Here is a 20,340-nt window from a genome sequence, read left to right as displayed (position 1 = left end):
CTCAGGGATGAAATGCTGGTTTGAGGCTACAAATACACACAGCCGCTCTATCACGTGACCACACTGCTGCGACGTGCTACGGTTATGAGCCGAGTTACACTGTGTCACAAGTTTTGTGAGGTGTTTGTTTGATATTTAATGGATCAATTACATTTTTTATTTCTCTCCAATATCCGATCCAGTAATTTAGGTCAGTATCGGACCGATACCGATACGTAATATCGGATTGGTCCAGCTCTAGTTCAAATATGAAACATTCAAACAAAGGAAGAAGAAGAAGAGCTGTTTTGTTTTGTACCATTTCCTCTGTCACTGTGGGCATTGTGGCTCTATGGGTTGGGCTATCACCACACGTTCAACCTCCACTGCAGACACTGACGGAAGTGAGCAGTCACACAAACTGGGGCAAAAAGAGCAAAGCTCCAAAAACACGACCCATAAATCTACAAACACCTCATTAACGCTGAAACTCCAAAAGTCTAGAACCGTTATTATCTGTGTTCAGAAACAAGAATATGAACAGTAAGAAAAAACTGTTTATCAAACAGTGTCGGCACGGTTTAATTTCCTCTTCAGTTCCCTTCTCAGCAGAAGGAGACAAGCTCGATTTCAGTGTTACCTGAAGACAGAATAGTGTTAAAGTTGATCTAATCTCATCATAAGGTGATAGTGAACTTTCCTCACTGCGCGCAGGTTGAACAGGTGACAACACACCTGTCACCAAAGGGCTGCTGCGACTTCTTGTTGACATTAACTTCACGGGTACGCTGCCACCACCGGGGACGGAATTCACACGAAGCTGTAAAAGACAGTCTGTGTGTGCAGATGTGAGAAGCACAGACAGCATCAGACAGAAGATGAGAGACGAAGAGGAAGAAAACCTGAAGCTCTTTAATGAGCACCGTCACAAGACTGAGAGAGACTGAAACCATAGGAAGTCCCACAGGGCTTACACACACACACACACACACACACACACACACACACGCCGAGCTGCACACACTCGGCAGCAGCAGAAAGAGCAAAACTGAGAAGCAGAGTGTGTGAGAGAGACAGGCAGCACTGAGTCACTGTGGCTTCGACTGCAGCTGTTTTTCCAACGAGCCGGAAGTGTCACTTCCGTTTGCTGAATTTTTTTTTTTCAACTACAAAGTAAAAAAAGAAAAAGAGAGAAAGTAAAAACTGCACAAAAGTCCTTCGATTGGTCACAATAAACGTTAAATCCAATATGTTCCAGGTATAAATAACACAGATGGTGAATGTGTGTCGGTGTGTGTTTGTTCTTTTCTTTCTCCCTCTTTAAATTCAAAAACACTTTCACACCGTGCAGTGACACGACAGAGGAAACGCTTCAGACATTTCATGAATGCTAAAATATATAAAGCATCACTGTTATGAGAAAAAAGCTCCATATTTATGGTAGTTTCACTTCAGCGGGGAGAGAACGTGAAGCCAAAGCTTTGATTTAATAAAAGTTGAAATTATTATTTGATCTCAAAACAAAATGCGACTTTGTGCTTGGTAGAACGCGCGGTGAAATGTTTCTTGTAGTTGGTCACCAGGTTTGCTCAGACCACAGGAGGGTTTGGGCCACTCCTCTCTACACAAACTCTAAATAAACCTTTAGCTTCCTTGGTTGCTGCTTGGCAACTCGAAGCTTCAGCTCCCTCACACGTTTTCTGCAGGGTTGCCGTCTGTAGACTGAGGAGGCCACTCCACGACCTCCATGTGCTTCTTCAGCCACTCTGTTGTTACCTTGGCGGTGTTTTGGATCACTGTCATGCCATCAGAGCCATCTTCTGAATGAGAGGAGTTCCTCGACCACGATTTTAATGGTGCATGACCCCATCGGACCTTCAACGTGGTGAAATCGTTCTGTACCAGCAGAAAAACAGTCCCAAAGCACAGCGAGTCCACCTTCACGCTCCGGTGTTGGGGAAGATGTTCTCGGGGTCATGCTCAGCATTCGTCTTCCGCCAGACGAGCTGATGCCACTGTTGGTTTCCTCTGACCACGGCACTTCCTCCCACACTTCCTCCCACACTTCCTCTAAATCATTTACATGTTCAGCTGCTCGCTTTCTCTCTCCACTAAAACGAAACTATCATGAAATTAAAGATGATTTATTTCTGTGACAGCATATATACACACTCCCGTATCACAGCTGAAGCAAGCATCTCTAAGGTAAAGGCCATCAGTCATTTTCTGGCATTGGTGTACATTTCCACTGATTTCAGACAAAGCTCCAAACACTGAGGGCAGAGGGTGAGTGAGGAGCGGCACCGAGGCCAGTTTATGTTAAACAAGGACTGAACCGGAGGATCGTGGACTGCTTCACCTCTCAGACTCTACAGCTTCATTAGGTCTGAGAGTGAAATGTGGAAGCAGAAATTGGGCCTCTTTAACTTTTGTTTCCTTGTTGGAACAGCAGCGTGTGAAGCAGTGTTTGTGTGACCAGGACAAACAGATTAGCTTCATTAGTCTTTGCACTCAGAGCTCAGCCGACAAAAGGAGCATCGTTAACCGCTGTAGCAACATCAGCAGCTATAAATAGATCCAAGTGCTGGTTTTATAATCCCTGCAGCAGCAGCTCGTCTCTGCAGGTCCAACGGTGGCTGTTGGCCTTTTATACTCGTGTTTAAATCTATTTTTATTAGGAGAAGTTTGACCACTGATGTCATTTTCAACACACACACACAAAAAAAGCAAATTAGATGAGTTGTTTGTCAAACAAGTGATGTGGGGAGAAAATAAGAGGAAGCAGAGAAAGGTGGACAGACAGAGGAGAAAATGTGTTATTATTCAAACAAGCACACGAGGTTGAATATGAATCATCTGCCAGTCAAACAGAGAGAAGGTAAAGAGTCTCATCATCGAGGAATATGTGAAGAAAAGCGATGGCAAAAGGGAGAAAACACCGAAGAAAGAAAGCTGGCAAGAGAAAGGTTAAAGGTTAAAATGCTGGGTACCAATCCAGTGAGGAGAGGCTTAGGAAATATACAGAAGACGGAGGAAGGAACACAGGTGGGAAAAGATAAGAGCAGCAGAGATATAAAGGCAGCAACAGTGTGACAGTGAAAGAAGAGGTGATAATGAGAGAGGGAAGACAAGGAGGAGAAAAGAGAACATTTGAGCCAAAGCATGAAGACAACAAATCATAAAGCAGCACAAACTGAACAGGACTCGACACCTCCGGGGTTCGAACCCTATTGAGACAAAAACAGAGCGAGCCAGAGAGCGAGACAAAAGATGCAGAAAGAAGTGGATGAAGTGTCTTTTCTCCTTTTTGAATCTAGGAAAGAACAAACTGACAGTCAGTGCAAAAACACCCAGAGGGAGAGACGAGCTGACTGGATATTTACAGCATGGAAACAGAGACTGAAGCAAACAAACAAAAAAGGCAGAAAATCATTAGAGGAATTGACAGATATGCTACTTTGTATTCCCACGGTGGAGACGCCAGGATGGAGAAAAGGCCGTACTGGAGCCACGCATGGACGTTTTACACTGAATGACACGGATACACAAAGGTTAATAGTGATCAATATATATGGATAAGAAATGCAATAAACAAACAAGCCCGTTTCTCAGCTCGCAGCCTTTTATGGCAAATCTGTGCAGACAAAGATTTTTGCTCCCTCGTTTTCCTCTTTCAGAGTACCAGATGTCAAAACCCACGCCAAGCATTTCCATGCAGCTGGCTCTGTGATGTAGCTGTCCTCTGGTCCTTCTCCTTGTTCCTCCATCTGTGTCCCTTCATTTCTCTCTCAGATCTAAATGAGGTTGTCACAGTGTCAAATAGGAGGCGATGGAGCTTCATCTGCACTGAACCCACATCACCACCACCCTCCTCTCCCTCTCCCTCCCTTTCCAATTTCACTAAATCAACATCTCTTCTCCTCTGGCCTTCCTAGAGCCCTCCACGTTTGATGTACTGGTTCATCATTCATCTTTATTTGTGGCACTGCAGACTGACATTACTGTGTTGTTGTTAAAGCTGCTGTGCGAGTCCTCTTCATGCAGTTGGAGGACGCTGTGTGCTGAAGCTATCTCAGCCTCCAATTCCAGACTTATTAATGGCTAATGAATCACGTGCACACGTTTTACAACAACAGGGAAATAAGAATAATTACACCCATGTGGCATAATTACTTAGCCTTAAGTACAGTGCAGCGTTTAGAATTTATGCAATTATCTCGTATGGAACACATTCCCACATGAAACCTACTATAGCATAACTGTATATTAGTTTTAAATCAGACTGAAGCAGCTAGTAGAAGGACTTTAATGATCACATGCAGAATACCTAACAGGCTTTAAACCTTTGTTTCAGAGGGCCAATCACAGCTCTGTCAAACTGCAAAGCCTAACCGGAGTGGTGCACGCCTGGCTGGCTCACCTTGATTGTTCAATAAGTTTTTCTTTGTTTCAGTGCAATTTGTCAAACTGTGTCTTTTGACATAGAAAGAAAAACAAAGGTTAACATGTGATAAGAACTCGCAGAGATGGAGAAAGATGAGGATAAGAGAGGAAGATAAGAAAAACTAAGGACTGTTCAAGACTCAACTTTTTAAAAATATAATTTGCTGAACTTACATGAAATGTCCCAACTGGTTTTTTAATCCGCTGATGTGCGATGTTTGCTGAAGATGTCTCCAAGTCTGACTCAGAATGCAGGGAAATTCAATTATTTTGTAAAATTAAAGGTTTTACTGGGCAGATGCAGGCTAAACTGGGTAGTTAGTAGTATTATGGGGCATAGCAGACTGGTAGCCATCATCACTGCCAGGTTAGGTACTGGGAAGCAGCAGATACATTATAAGACATCATTGAAATAACTCTGAACTGGAATGTACGGCTTCTTTGATTCTGGAAGAAGTTTGTTACCATTATCAGTCATTTATAAAGGCTAAAGGTTTATAATGGCTAAGGGTTAAAATTCTCTTGTAACATGAGCCCTGACTGCATTAATCCACAAACAGAGCTGGACTTCAACAGCACAGGTCAGCCAATTTCAGCCCCATTATAAAAACACAGAAATGATTATGGAGCTCAATTCTAAGTGACTCATTTCCTCCCACTGCACTGCTACACAGGATCTTAGGCTTCCCCACCTGCAAACCCCACGTCTCCACCCTGATTACACTTTTATAGATCCAGAGAGGCTCCTTCTACATTCTACAAATTTCCCACGTGTGGGACTAATAAAGGTTATCTTATCTTATCTTACATGCTGATGTAAAAACTGATAAATCACCTGAAAAATAACATTTATTTTTCCAACCTTTAAGAGATGAATCATCTTGATTAAAACTCTGCTCACATACACATATTTTGAGTGCACGAGTATATAAACGACAGGGAAGAAATCCATCACATATTTCTGACCTGTTTGCTTTAGTTATTCTCATATCTGAGCTTTTTATCTAAATCAGGAAGCTGCTCATTTCTGACTGTAAGGCAGTCGTGCGAGTAAAATAACAAGCCCCACCCAGACCAAATGACCAACTCACTGGACCCTGTACGCCCGCCTCATAACTCCGTGTAACCCCTCCCCTCAGTAAGAACAAACGCTTCCAGAGATTCATCAACACTGAAAACACTGAACGCTTTCCCAAATCCGACTATGATGGGGAACATTACAGCCTGATTTTCTGTGCCTGTGCCCAGAAACAAAATCAAACAAAAACATGAACGAATCCACATCAACATGTCAGAGTATTGACAAATGCAACAGTGCAGATCCATATCGAAACCGTCTGTGTGCAGCTGTTTGATGCCGCAGATGACTCACTTTTCATGCCGTTTACCCAAGCCTGACTATCCGTCCACACCCACCGTCTCACTTTGGTTCATCGATGCAGAGAATTGATCTGCCCAGAAAAATACAAGTTATACCAAGTGTATCACCTAAAAATTTGCAAAGCTTGGTTCACGTAGTTTATGTGGGAAAAAGTGTCTCAAGTTGCCTCACTGGACTCAAAAGGATTTTGACTCAAGATGCTAAACACAGAAACACTGAAGCTTCACTTCTTTCCCACTTATATGAAGTTTTGTTTTAACATTTAACGTCTCTTTTGAATTTGGATTTTTCTTCTGACATCCAGATTATACCAAATGAGATAAAACAAATGAGATAAAACAGTCTGATCAGTTAATTCGTGCATTGCAAAAACAATCTCTAACCAAGTGCATCCATCAGTCATTCAATGCTGCAAAGACTGTAAAGATCAAGCAAAAAGATGCAGAGTCATAAAAACGATGCACCAAAAGATTCAAGAGTTTCATAAAAGGTTTGTCTAAACTTCTACAGACTGCAGATTGATTTGTGTTAACTTGTCGATTCAAATTGTGTTGAGGCTTCAATCCATGCATTATACAAACGGCTGCAGGCGCTCATTGTCTCCAACTCTCTCTCGTGTTCGTGGTTTTAATTCTTAACAGAATTATCTGAAAAATACAAAAAGAAAGTCATGCGCTCAAGTGTTGGTGAGTGAAGTTATTTTTCTCTTGCTAACCACAAATTAGGAGGCATCTGTGTCTTTGTGTTGCATCGTTACTGTTTATGGATGCAACTTGCAGGCTTGCTCACATTTCCCATCCGCCTCACATTCAAATATGTTCTGGCTCCTGAAAAAGCCACAGAGAGGCCAAAATGCTAAAAACAAGGCTTTGAAACAGAACCCAGACAAATGGGTCTATGGGTTCATTACGTCTCCAATCTTAATTTAAAAAGCTTGAAAATCAGGCAGAAGTGGAGAAATTAAGGAGGAAATCTTGCTTTCACCTTATTATATATTTGAATATAATGAATCTTAATTATAAGCAGAAAAGCTGAATGTTAGAGAAAATACTGCTCATACAACCCCTGCTGGATCGATACATGTTAGAAAAGTACACAATTCATTAACTGAATTTTCTGTCACACGTTCTTTATTTTGTCCTTCACAGACACACAGACATCTGTGCTATGTGATGTCAAAATTCCTGTCCATCTTTTTGTGACAACGTCGAATTATTGCAGCCGAACAAACGTGGCAGGAATTACACCTCAGTAAATGGGTCAAGCTGGTCCATGCCACACGTTCAAAGTCTCTGAGACGAAATCAAAATATGAAATGTCCAGTTAGAAAAGGAGTAAAGTATTTGGAATAACTGAGGAATAACTGGGTAGAGGTAAACAGATTCAGTGATGCCATTAAATATACATTTAGAACTGATCCGATTACAAAAACTGACATGAAGTCAGACAGAAAATTTAGACGGGAAAAATTATGAACAGCATTAAAATGTAATTGGCTGCATTGGTGCAGACATACGCACTTATTTCAGGGACGCTGCAGAACCATGTAAAGCACTGGCCAAACCATAATGAGTCATTAAAGTCGGGTGTCCTGTTCAAGGACACGGTGACGTGGAGCCAGGACAGAAGCACTACACATTTAATAAAACACCCAATCTGCCTCCTGAAGGATAATATTCTGCTGTCCAAGCATCTTCCACATTCCCCATTTATCAGCATGCAGGTTTAACTTGAATTTTTAAAGCAAACACAAGATTTCTGTAAGTGGTGCAGGTTTGTTAGCATTGCTGTCGTATGCAGGAAAGCTTGTGGAAGATGGATGCACTAACGAGCTTTAGTATCAAATACACAATTGTTCTAACTGTGACATATTTTCCCTTCAAACATCTCTCCTTGTGCACACTGCTGTCCTGCTACACTGGGATTTGAAGCATCCATGGTTTCAGAAGAAAACTATTCAGTTTTATTTATAAAAATCCCAACAGTCATATGACCCCCTATGAGCAAGCGCTTTGGTGACAGTGGGAAGGAAAAACTTCCCTTTAACAGGAAGAAACCTCCAGAGGAACCAAAGTAGAGATAGTGTCTCTAGAGATAGTTGGTTCTAATCAGGTGGCCTAAGGTGGAAACAAGCTGAAATGAGGTAAGGAGTGTTGCTTTGACACACTGGAGGAGATTCAGTTTGTATCACTTAGAAGTCCAAAAATGTGATTTCAGATGAGCTAGGCTTTCAGCTGGCTGAAGTGTGGGAGAGGTGTAGCAGCACTATAGCTGAACCTTTAGATCATATCTCACTTATACACACACAAATCATGTTTTACATTACAGGAAACAGTTAACTTACATACATTAATTTACATCCCCGTATTCAGCTGCTTTAGAATCAGCAGTTAACCTACAACGCACAAGGAGAATATGAATACTCCATGTAGAAAAGTCAGATGACCGAGAGGTTTGACTCACTTTACTGTGACATGAGCGTGCTAGCTGCTACGCTGCCATGCTACCTAGTGAGGACTCCTAGCTTAAGATGCACACACTTTAATGTCCTTCTTAACACTGAAGCAGATTATTCGTCTGCAGAAACTTTCAAGTCTCTGCAAGTTCATTTTGATGGTCAGTGTAGATGTAGTGAAACAAACTGAACTAATGGCTACATGCATGAAAGAAAAGTTAAAAGGTGTCATTTTCTTATACAAAGCTAAGCAGCACTGTGTGTGTGATTTATGGTTTATTGAATCAGTATTTGCCCTCCTGCTAATCTCCCGTCCTTTCAGGAGATTAGCTTCACAAACTGTAGATAAGGAATGCAGGAAAACACACACACACACACACACACACACACACACACACACACACACACACACCTTCCTGCCACTATTCTGTGGACAGGTGAGTAGACTAAAGCAACAAGACAGTGATGTAAGTCAGACTGACAGTCTTCAGACAAATCCTGGCAGTGTGTGCTCATTCAGCTGGATCACTGAACCATGGATGTGAATAATTTGGATTCCAATTGAGTGAGATAGTGTATCAGGATATAAGGCTGATATAATAAAGACAGAGCTCAGTATAGTTTCATGCAGTTACTTTGTTGCCAAAATCTAAAAGCACAGCTAAAACGCAGAAGTCAATGCACAGACACGCTTGAACCAGTTTGGTTTTCTTTAAAGCATCTAGAGTGTAAGTTGTCTGAAATTCACTAAATTAAAAGCACAAACTCTCCATCCCAGAATAATGCAAAGAACTAACAACCAGCAGCCAACATATGGGCCTTCAGACAATAAACTGTGCCATGGCAACTGGCACGAGTCCTACTGTTTATCCATTCTTCAAAAGAAATCTCTGGGCGTGTGTCAAGACTGTACCTGTGTTTGTGCAGCCCGTTTGTTCTGCGAGCAAACAGAAAAGGCGACTTGGACAGCAAAAAGAGAGCGCGCACACGCCTCACAATAGAATGTTATTATCAGCATGTGACATGTGTTCCTTTTTCACATGTTCAGGCAAAGTCTGACTGGCAGCTGCAGAAGTGGCAGCGTGAACTATGTTAACTGTCAGATGTCACAGTTTGGTTGTTCTCAGTTTTGGTCACTTTAGTAAAAGAGTGCCGTTTTGTCAGACTGGTGATAGACACCAACGCACAGCTCACAGCGCCGAGGAGTTTCGAGGCCGCTGTTGACACTCCTGCATTGCTCCCTCAATCAGTGCCTTAAAGCTTAATTGTCTGTGTGTCCTCAGAAGTACTTTTACTGTCACACCTGTAACTGCCTCCTGGTAGTTTCGACAGGAGACGAGCCTCAACATAAAAACTTGTCCTGCTGCAGGTGAGATAAAGGTGAGACATGTGCATACAGTTTTCAGCAGGCAGCCACCTATCACAGATGTTTCACGGCTAACGCGCACCCGTAATTATCTACAGGAGTTTCTAAAAAATGTGCCCGAGTCTGGTGGTCAGAGGAAAAGCAAGCGTCCAAGTGGCTGCGTTACAGGACTTGCAAAGCTGAAAACGTAAGAACATGGTCATTCTCATTTTTATATTATATTAAAAGAAAAAAGCGAGACCTTTTAGTTATAATGTAACCAACAACAACAGGTTCTTAAAAATATACGTGCTGTGGCTTATAGATTAAACCACGTATAGTGTTCTCCCCTCCATAAACACATTATTACTGGAACACAAACGGCGTCCTCACCCACGGACCCTGGATTCAGTTTCTTATATTGTTTGAACTATGACATCGGTTTTGTCACAATCTGTGCTCCTCGGGGTTACTGGGACATCGCTGTAATAAATCTTTTAATAACCACCCTAAAGGTGGCTGCAGGCCAAGCGTGGAAGTCACTACAAGAGCCGGTCACAGCGACACACAGCACCAACTAAAGTTTAACACTCTTTTTGGCCGCAAAGAGACTGAAACCACGCGATCAAACCGTAATCACACCTTTCACAAAATAACACCTCTGAATTAATAACATAACTCGTAAATAAAATAATAATAAAAATGTGTGTTTGCAGATAGTTTTTCTCCTCAAAGAAAGAAAGAAAGTATACTTTATTGAGTCCTGTGGGGAGACTCCTCTCTGCATTTAACCCATTCACTCAGTGAAGCAGTGGGCAGCACTGTGTAGGGACGGTACCTTGCTCAGGGGTACCTCAGGTCAGTGGATTCGAACCACCGACCTTCCTATCATGGGGCCAGCACTCTACCTACTGAGCTGTCCCTGGAAAGCCATCAGAACTGACAGTATTTGACTGGATTCACTGCAGATACTGATCCGTCTGTATTTTCTTTGTTTTTTTCAGCACTTAAAGTGAAGAAAAGACAAAAAAAAAAAAAAACCAAGTGAATCAATAAATTCAACTGTCAGGAATATAAAGTAGAGCTGAGTTCATTAAAGCATCTGGATTATTGTGAGAGGCAGTGCTTCACCAAACTCTTCACTCCTCTTCAGATTTACACCGACCGAACAGAAAGTGGACGCAGCCGTCACAAAGTAGCACCATTTGCAGATACGTCTTCATACTGAGACGCAGGCTACGTGTAATAAATGCACAGCAGCAGTAACTTCATTAATTATTTAAACCGTCTGATGTGGCACTCAGGTCTTATGTGAGGTTATTAACCTAAATGCTGCTGCTGCACGGTGGACGGCTGAGCTGCATCCGAAAAATCATCGGGGAACAACAAGGATCAGGCAACGAAGAGCAGACGTTACAGGGATCATTACAAAATGTTTTAAACACAGTTTTATTTTTATTAGTAGAATACTCATACTGCAGAGCATTATAAGAGCAACGAAGAGGAAAGTGAAATGTATGTGCCGACCTGCAGGGACACCTGTGGGTGCCACCTGGGCGCTCTGACATCGAAGCAACAGATCCGATGAGTTATAGCGCGGTCGTGTCAGATTACACTCCACATCCATCACACGATGGAGGGCGGATGAGACGAGAGTTAAACGCACACAAAACATTTATCTGATGAGCTGGAATTACCTGGAAGCTCAGACACTCAGAGATGCTGAAATATAAACTCGGCAAGCCGACAAACTGTTGCAGGTCAAGCTGATAAAAACAGACTCAAAGCCAACGCAGCGTTTTCTCACCGGGCTGTACTCTAAAAAGGCTTTCCTAACACACTGCACATGCAGAGGAGAGACTGAGGATTATTTCTATTAATTCTCAGTGTCTTTAAAAAGGTGCATAGCTGGAGGCTTTCTCTAAAGTGAGAGCGCTTTTACTGACGAGCATAAAAGAGCTGGATATCACCTTCATACAAACCTGCGATGGCAGCAAGATACAGAGGAAAAAATCCATCAATATTAAACAACCCCGTCTCCTAGGAAGGCTTGAAATGAGGACCATACTATAATAACTCACTCTTAAAGGATATTTCTATAATTATCCTTCTTCAGCGTAATTAAGCCTAATATGCAACCTTCAGGAAAGAAGCTGCAGTTCCTCAAACGGCCACCTGAGGGTCACTCAGAAAAAGATATTTACAGCCTAGTTTAAAAGAATAACATGAAATAAGAGCTGTAGTGGGTCCCTACAGCCAGTTTCTCCATTCATAACAATTGTACAGTGGCTGTGTATTTTATATGCATCAGATATCTGCTGAGGTTTGCTCAGTATTATTATTATTATTATTATTATCTGAATCAGATGTGTGAACATCAGAGAAGGATGCCGTGCTTCAGGAAGTGTTTTCTTAGTAACCGCTGTTATAATTGTATCTGCCGTGAAGTTAATTAAAACCACCACCTTCTGTCAAAGACCAGCTGCAAACTCTTTAAGACAACCGCTGAGGTTTACAGGGCTGAAATACTGAAGCTTTCGATTTTCCTTTAAGACATGTAGAGCCTGCCAGTCTTAGAAGGAAGTAAGACATGTTCTGTGACCACCTAGGGGACCCGTGCGGAGCCAAGCGTGAAGACGAGAAGACCTACAAAACAACACCAGCAGATGAACAAGCAGCCAAAGCTTCAGACTGACAGCCTTGCAAGCAGACAGCTGTTAAAGGTCTCATCAGCAGCAAGGCAGGAGCCCAAGAACAGGCCTGTGAGGCTATAGCTGAGGTATTCAGCAAGTGTGGGCAAGGAGGAGAGCATCAGCTGTGAGCATGGAAAAGCAGAACGAGAGAGAGAGAGGTGAAGCTGCGGGGAAAGAGGGAGAAAAGGGTGGAAGGAAACAACAATGGTGCCGAGACGGGTGAAAAGAGAGGAAGACAAACTGTAATAAAAGAGGACACACATTTCAGACAAGTCCAGGAAAATGAAGTCGCCATATACGTACGCTGAGAATATGATCTGCAGGTTTTATTCTAATTACCAGAGGGAGCATACATATCTATGCAGTATTGATTACAGCAGTCAGAAAGAAGCAAACAAATCCTCCATGTTTTCAGCTTCTGAATGTAAAAACATGGCCACCAGGCACAAACAAGCAAAAGAGACTACAGGTGTGGGTTTCAGGTCTGTAAAGGAGGGATTCTTAATAGGTACAGTGATGATGAAGGGTCATAGTTCAGATATAAAGTGAAGAACAGGGTGGTTAAGGACAATAGGGAGGGGACAAAGAGAAAAAAAAAGCCAAAAAGTGGCAAAGGACCAGAAATCGAACAGAGTAATGAGAAAAAGAGATGAGAGAGAAATAACTGCTCCACCAGAGATAGCACTCGGCAAAGAGAAAGTGGAGGGCTGATGAAAAGGAGAGGTGGAGGTGATGATTGTGGAGTTTTCAAGGATTGTGTGAGAGTTTGGAGGGAGGGGGTGAAGAAGTTGTTTGTGATTTGGAGTCGTATAAAAAGCTCAGTGTTTTTAATCAGCGTTTGGCTCTTCTCTACCCACACAACCCCCACCCTCACCCACATCCACCCACCCACCGCGAGTTAGAGCAGATGACGCACACTCAAACCCAACACACACCTGAGATACACAAACACACGACTGATTCTACAAAATCCAAGTAAATCCAGGTACAGATGCGTTAACGGGCAACATGTTCCTACTCCAAGAGCATCAAATACTGTGTGTGTGTGTGTGTGTGTGTGTGTGTGTGTGTGTGTGTGTGTGTGTGTGTGTGTGTCTGTCTTACAATAGTGAAACTGAGCACTCCTTCTGCTTCCAGCTCGTCACACATAGATGCTTGTAAAGGCTCCACTTAGTGTCACGTTCAGTTGCACTGGCTAAGCCTGATTTTTCATCATGCAGGCTGGTGTACTCGTGAATTACTCCACCTGTCCTACACCAAAATGTGAAAATCGGTCCTTTAAAAAAAAAAAAATGACTGTTGTCTCTCAGCATCAAATATTGCTGTGACACATGCAACAAGACGCAAATGATACAGGCCACATCCTGTCCATGTACACAAACAAACTACTCCACAAAACGCCACACGCACAGGCTAATTATGAATATTTACTCTGAATGTTCGGCATTTCAGATTTATGGTTTATTTGTTTTGCAGCACCAGAAGAAAGCATCTAACCGGTACAAATTTATTCTGCAGCAGGAAAACAAACTTGCAGTGACAAAAACAACAGGAAGCCCTGCAACAGATGGTCTGGCCCCCACAGAGCACTGATCTCAACATCATGGAGTCTGGAACTACATGAAGACACGGAGACAGACTAAACCCACAGAAGCACTGACGTACGCTCTCCAAGATGATGAACGACTTACCTGCCAAGCACCTTGAAAAATACAACAAATATTAATTTATGTTTTAGTGCACGTTGAATGAATTCAATTGATAAATACCTACTAATTCTGAAAGCATCCTCACTATCCCATCTTTTCTATGAACTAAAGACGCTATAAAAAGTCCTTTGGCATTAAATAATTAATAAAATAATCAAAAATAAATCAGAAGAATTACATGAACATTCAAACAATCAGCATTTAAATGTGGGTCTGTATGGGTCAAGTACGTCTGTTAGACAAGCACTGAACCAAAGGGTGCGACCACCTCCAACCCCGACCCCCACCACCTCATCCTTCCATGTCCATACATGCAAAGGCTGAGGACCAGCAACAAGACCCCCACAGAGAACCAGTGAGAACAGACATGGCGTTGTTTCAGTTGTTAATAGCACAGAAAGAAGGAGCTGGAGTGGAAGTGGGTTGCCAGTTGGCTTGCAGATGTTTAGTGACTGTGGCTGGGGTAAAGCAAGTTAAATAATGAAGTTTGCCAGGTGGATGTGGAGCTGATGACTTTGACACTGAATTGTTGATCTGCCTGGAACATAGCTGGGTTTGATCATATAACAAAAAATATAAGGAACTAAATTAAAAAGGTGCGGAGAAGCTACCCAGCTCACGACACAGTTTGATAAAAAGCAGACTAGATAGGATCAGCACTGAGGGCACTTCACGAGGAAGACACACAAATGTCAGTTATATTAGGCGTATTAGCAGAATCTATTGACTATGAAAGACGCCTCGCAGTCAGCAGATATGCCATTTCACAGAGACGATCAACCATAAAAATACTGAGAAATTTAAATCGACACAGAAGACAAAAACAAACATTTCCACCAGCTCAGACATTTTGGTTTTAAGAGATAAAGCAGAGCTCTTATTAAAAAACTTGGAAAAATATATTCAGAAGTAATAAATTTACGGCTCCCAGCAACCTTAAACTGCACTAAAACATGAAACTGTGACAGTGACTGTGCTAGAAGAGAAAGAACGATCAGGTTAATTTGCTCATTTCTGCTGCGACTTGTGCAGAAATTTAGACTTTAATCAGTTCTCTGATTTAAAGAGGTGAGAGTGACGGAGGACTAAGGAGGCGCCTCTGTCAGTGCGCCCCAGGGCGGCTGTGGCTACAATGTAGCTGCCATCAGTGTGTGAATGTGTGTGTGAATGGGTGGATGACTGCATGTGTAAAGCGCTTTGGGGTCCTTAAGGACTAGAAAAGCGCTTTACAAATACAGGACATTTACATGGAGAAGTTTTTGGGGGAAGTGTGTTTCACTGCAGCAGTACTGCAGGTTTATTTGAATTCTCACTCATTACCAGAAAAAAACAAACCCAACCATTACAAATGATCAAATGAGCATAAAGACTGATGGCATATAAATGTAGAGTTGGTTTTTAAGTGTTTGTATTCATGAGTTGGGCTTGCAGCTCTTAGTAAGCATACATAAACAGACAAAACGGCCAGGGTGCACTTAATGCTTAAGCTTCTGTCAGCATAAAAATGTCTTTTAATTGATTTAATTGTGATAAGTGACTCATTAAGTCAGATTTAAAAGGTCAGAATGATTGTTAGCATTTCGTTTACACATAAACCAGACGCATTTGGACTTTTCTGCCTGTTTTCTGCTACTCTGAGTTTTAAACTCACAGGTTACTGCGATCTTTTTCCTAAACCTAACCGAGGAGTCTCTGCGTCTAACCTAACAAGCGAGTGAAAGTAACAAGCAACTGAAAACAAAGTAACCGATAAGTCAAAGTGCCAACAACAAAGGTCAGAGGACAGGAACCAAGTTTAGATTCGTGCACAGACCAATGCAAATGTCTTGATCCTTTTGGGCATAAATTGTGACACATCACTCAGACCGCATTTCTTCCATCTATCTGAAGCTGTGTTGAAGGAGGTTAAGCAATGTTTTTCAGTTTCTTACAGGGACTTCTGTGGTGTTCCCAGGTTGACAGGACACAGCTCCCTCAGCAACGTGCAACGCTGGGTCTCCATTGGGAAGCACCCAGGACATCAGATGCCTGAACCACTGCAGCTGGTTCAGCACCTTTGTTCTCAGCCTCACTCTGGGCCTCCACAGACTCATATTTGACGCTGGTACCTGTGACCTCATTTTCTCAGTGACCATAGGTGAGGATTAGAACACAGATCATCTCGATCAGCTCAGTTCGCTCTTCACTACAATCGCTTGGTTAATTTTGTAGTTGCAAAACTGTAAGTAACTTCATTTGAGCAGACTGAGTCCATAACTGAAGCTCAGTCACCTTCTTTCCTCTTCCTTTCCTTTAATGACCCAAACGGTTCCTCCTCTTGCCGAACCCGAGGACATTTGACATGCTGCACCATGGCATCTTTGACAAACACCATCGACTCTTACTCTACTTACTCCCACCTCACTCTCACTCTTATACTAACGGCCTGCCTCCTCCACTGAGAGCTTCTACTGATGGTAAACTGCAGGAGACAGCCTGACAAAGGGAAAGGTCGTAGGTGAGATACAGAAAGAAAAATAGTAAAGCCAAAGACACACAAACGAGAACCTGCATCAACCCGACTACTCGTGGAATAATGCGACACATTTTCCAAAACACCGTATGAATTACAGTAACTCTTTTATCCCGTCTTATTTTAACATAAGGATGAGGTGAGAATTCAAACTGGCAACATGACAGATGCAGAAAGAAGAAAATGAACAATCAGAGAAAAGCGATTTGTTGGCTGTACTTAACACCTTTGTTCCTCACCATCTCCACGTATCGCTCACTGAACAGGACAAGTCAGTGTCTGCAAAGTCCAGCATCCACTTCAAGTCACCTGCCATGCAACAAGGGCCCTCACGCTTTGCATCAGGCAAATTTGCATCACACGATCATTTTAACCAGCGTGCTGTCCAAGTGTTGACGCAGCTGTCCTCACTGATTTGAGCCTACATGTCCCAATAACCTCAGTGGTTTCATTTACAGCATAAATATGACACTTTTGTGTGTAACAGCTCATCCGACTCACAATCCATCACAGTTCACAGCAAAACAACAAATCTGACCCTGAGCACAGTTTGGATGAAGACTCACTGAGTGGTCATTACACAGACAGCAGCTATGCGCTCTCGTTCCACATCAGCTACAGCTCAGGGTGTAAGAACAGCGGTCTCAGGTAGAGGATGAACTGGGAGGGCTCGTATGAGATAAACCAGTATTGTGCCAATCATGCTGAGCACAGTCCAAGAATCACACTATAAAACGGAAATTGGCATAACAGCGCCGCTGTAAGCTACAGTTTTAACACCTTTTCCTCTTTTCATGGTCTGTAACAAACCAACAAACAAACCACAACAATGCTGGCTGTAAACCCTTAATAACACGGAGCTCTTAATTCTGTGGTACTAAACTCGGGCGTATGACACTTCTATATTTACTTGTAGTTAATGTCCCCCAAAGATTTCACCAGGATCATTCTTTCACTCTGTGACGACCAGGATCAGATCTTACATCCTTGCAAACAACATGAGCTGCAAGACGAGAAAGCCAAGAACTGCATTCAACTTTAGACAAAAAACAACAACAAACAGTTCAGCAAAGCTGTCCTCCAGAGGCCTGACAGATTAGAGGGGGGAATAAAAAGTCCTACTGAAGAATTCATGGAAAAGGATGAAGTGATAAAGTTGGAGCTCGTTGCAAAATATTTTTTCGTTTTTTTGTACAGATTCAATTTTACCTGCTCCAAAAAAACGTGACAAAGATAAAATGCACAAAGTGGTTAAGCATAGATTTAGCTGTTCATAAAGAAAGAAAGAAAGAAAGAAAGAAAGAAAGAAAGAAAGAAAGAAAGAAATGTCAAGTGTTTTTCTCCATTGTTACAACTCTGAAAGCAAAAGCTGTAATTTGGGTTTTAAACTGGTGTCTAACCGGCTGCCACAAGTCTCACCCCACCATCATTGACATCATTCCATCAGTTCTGGTCTTCAAAACACAAAACCAATCACACAAGTGTTCACATCACATTTTGAAAAGCTGCAAAGGAACACAGCAAAATATCAGGTCACAGCAAAGGAATGATCCTGCAGGATTTAAAGAACAATGCTCAGCCAATTACACTGACGATAGGTTTATTCCATCTGTTGTTTAGGAGCGTTCACACATCCATATAAAATTTATTTATATATATATATATATATATATATATATATATATATATATATATATATATATATATATATATATATATATATATATATATATATATATAGAGAGAGAGAGAGAGAGAGAGAGAGAGAGAGAGAGAGAGAGAGAGAGAGAGGCAAATGTCTGCAAAACTGAATCAAAGCTTTGTCTTACATTTGATCCAACTAGTGTGCAGACTTTTTCCAATTTTGCAGTCCTATTATATTTTGTCCACTTCATAGTAAAATAAAAAATACTCATTATTTCATCACAATACAACAGGAATACAAAAACACATCTTTAAAATGAGAAAAAGATTTGAAGAACAGTTCTGAGTTCAATTTTTCTGAGGTAGAAATGTGAATTACAGCTCAAACAAAACTGAGTTTTCCTGCATTTTGCAGGACGTAAAGAGATTAAAGATTTTTTTTCCTTTTTGTGGCATCTGATTGTTTGCCTCAGCATGCGCCACTTACCAGAAATTACAATTGGCTTGTTTACCGCACTCCTCTCTCCATTCATTTCCTGTTTGTTGGAGGCTCTTGCTTAAATTCCCATTTTTGTGCCATTTCATTTCCTTTCCCTCCATTTCCTTGGGTATGTCTCACTGACAATCACTGTGCAATTTGCAGAAGTATTACATTCACAGAACAGTAATCTTGACACATCGTGAAACGGCGGTGTTGTTGAAACGAACGGACGGATCAGGATTTAGTCGGTGACTCAGCCGCACCACCATTGTGGCAAAAATCAGAGCCCTGCAGCTTCACACTTACCTGCTTTTGTGTCAGTCGTTTTTTCTTCTCTTTCAAAATCTCCAGCTACTAAAACGAAAGCTTCCTGCATGGCATCTGTTTAAAACTGCCAGAAGAAGAGCAGCTGTGACATAAAAGGTCGGCGACGACATCTTCCATTGATATGAAATCTTGATCCTGAATGTGTTACAAGATACTTTGAAAATTGCTCTTCTTCAAACTTGTTCTTGAGGAACAGCAGGTTGTCTTCCTGTAACGGTATTTCAGCAAATCATCTTCTGTCACTGCACCATACTGGTCTTGAATCCAGACAACTCGAGACTTTCAGCAGACGGCTGTATCTTTATCATTTCATTGTGTCTGTTCACCTGGATCATCTCCCGTCTCCCTGTTGAAGATCTTACCTTCTGAGATCTCATTGTTCTCCTGTGTGACGCTGCCGTTTTTTCTCCCTTGGGATGGAGCCATTTCAACAGCTGATTGCTGAGCTGGAAGATATAACACATGATGCAAAAAACAACATTAACGAATGGTAGGACACTGGAAGAAGCCTAGGACTCGATGTGTGCATCGACATATGACAACATGTGTTAAATAATACACACAACCTTCGCAGCAGCCAGTCATTCAAATTCAAGCGTTTGTCTGATAATCAGCAGGTGTGAGTTCCTCTATAAAAGCAGAGGTTTGCTTGTCTGGAGCATCCAGCTGCGTGATTCCTCAGGCGTGGGCATTCTATTACATTCAACCAAAGGTCAGACTAGGGGTGGGCGTTAGAAACGGTATAAATTTGGCCAACAGTAGAGATTTTGACTATAACGCTCTACCGCGATAGCGCATGTTGATGGTGTCATCATCAAGCTCCGCCTGTTTTGGTCGAAAGCATTGCAGCGGCTGCAAACAACTGCAAATTATGCCGGCGACAGTAATAGCAAAGAGACGAAGCACTTTGGGAATATGGGGAAAGCCAAAACCTGCGCTTCCTCCACTTCCCTACCATTGATCCATTAATGCTGAATTCTCTCACAGCTGCTCTATTCCCATGTTGTTGCAGTATGTTAATGACTAACTTCGTATTGTGGATGGATTATCTCAGTTGTTCTCCTGACTGAAGTTTGGTCCGTTTACAGCATCCTGCCATGCGATTGCATTTGTCCCTAACCATCAGGAACCCTCACGTTAACTTTTATCGAGTGGAAAAAAGTTAGCATTCATCCTCCAGCTTCAGTGTGCTAATGTTATGCTAACATAGCTGTTTTGCTAGCGATCACGTAGCACATCATTATATACCAGCTAGTCCAACTTCAGTAACCCTGCAAACGTCACTGCTGTTTAGTTTTCTGTCTTCATTTATGTTGGAAGTGACAGCAGAGCTGTATGTTTGAATTTTTTCAGAAATCTCTCAGTCAGAAC

General features: G+C 42.0%; 1 protein-coding gene across 2 annotated transcripts in view; it reads right to left on the bottom strand.

Annotated features, from left to right (window-relative positions):
• The window catches only part of col14a1b (collagen, type XIV, alpha 1b), a 169,552-nt gene that overhangs the window by 125,427 nt on the left and 23,785 nt on the right, over positions 1 to 20,340 (bottom strand). For both annotated transcript variants that reach the window (XM_080862841.1, XM_080862842.1), the window contains exon 5: positions 19,332 to 19,415. In XM_080862841.1, coding sequence (XP_080718967.1) covers positions 19,332 to 19,415 — 84 coding nt within the window. The remainder of the gene's footprint in view (positions 1 to 19,331; positions 19,416 to 20,340) is intronic.

This window comes from Rhamphochromis sp. 'chilingali', assembly GCF_963969265.1.
Source record: "Rhamphochromis sp. 'chilingali' genome assembly, chromosome: 17".
NCBI lineage: Eukaryota > Metazoa > Chordata > Actinopteri > Cichliformes > Cichlidae > Rhamphochromis > Rhamphochromis sp. 'chilingali'.
This window is presented reverse-complemented; position numbering and strand designations above follow the sequence as displayed.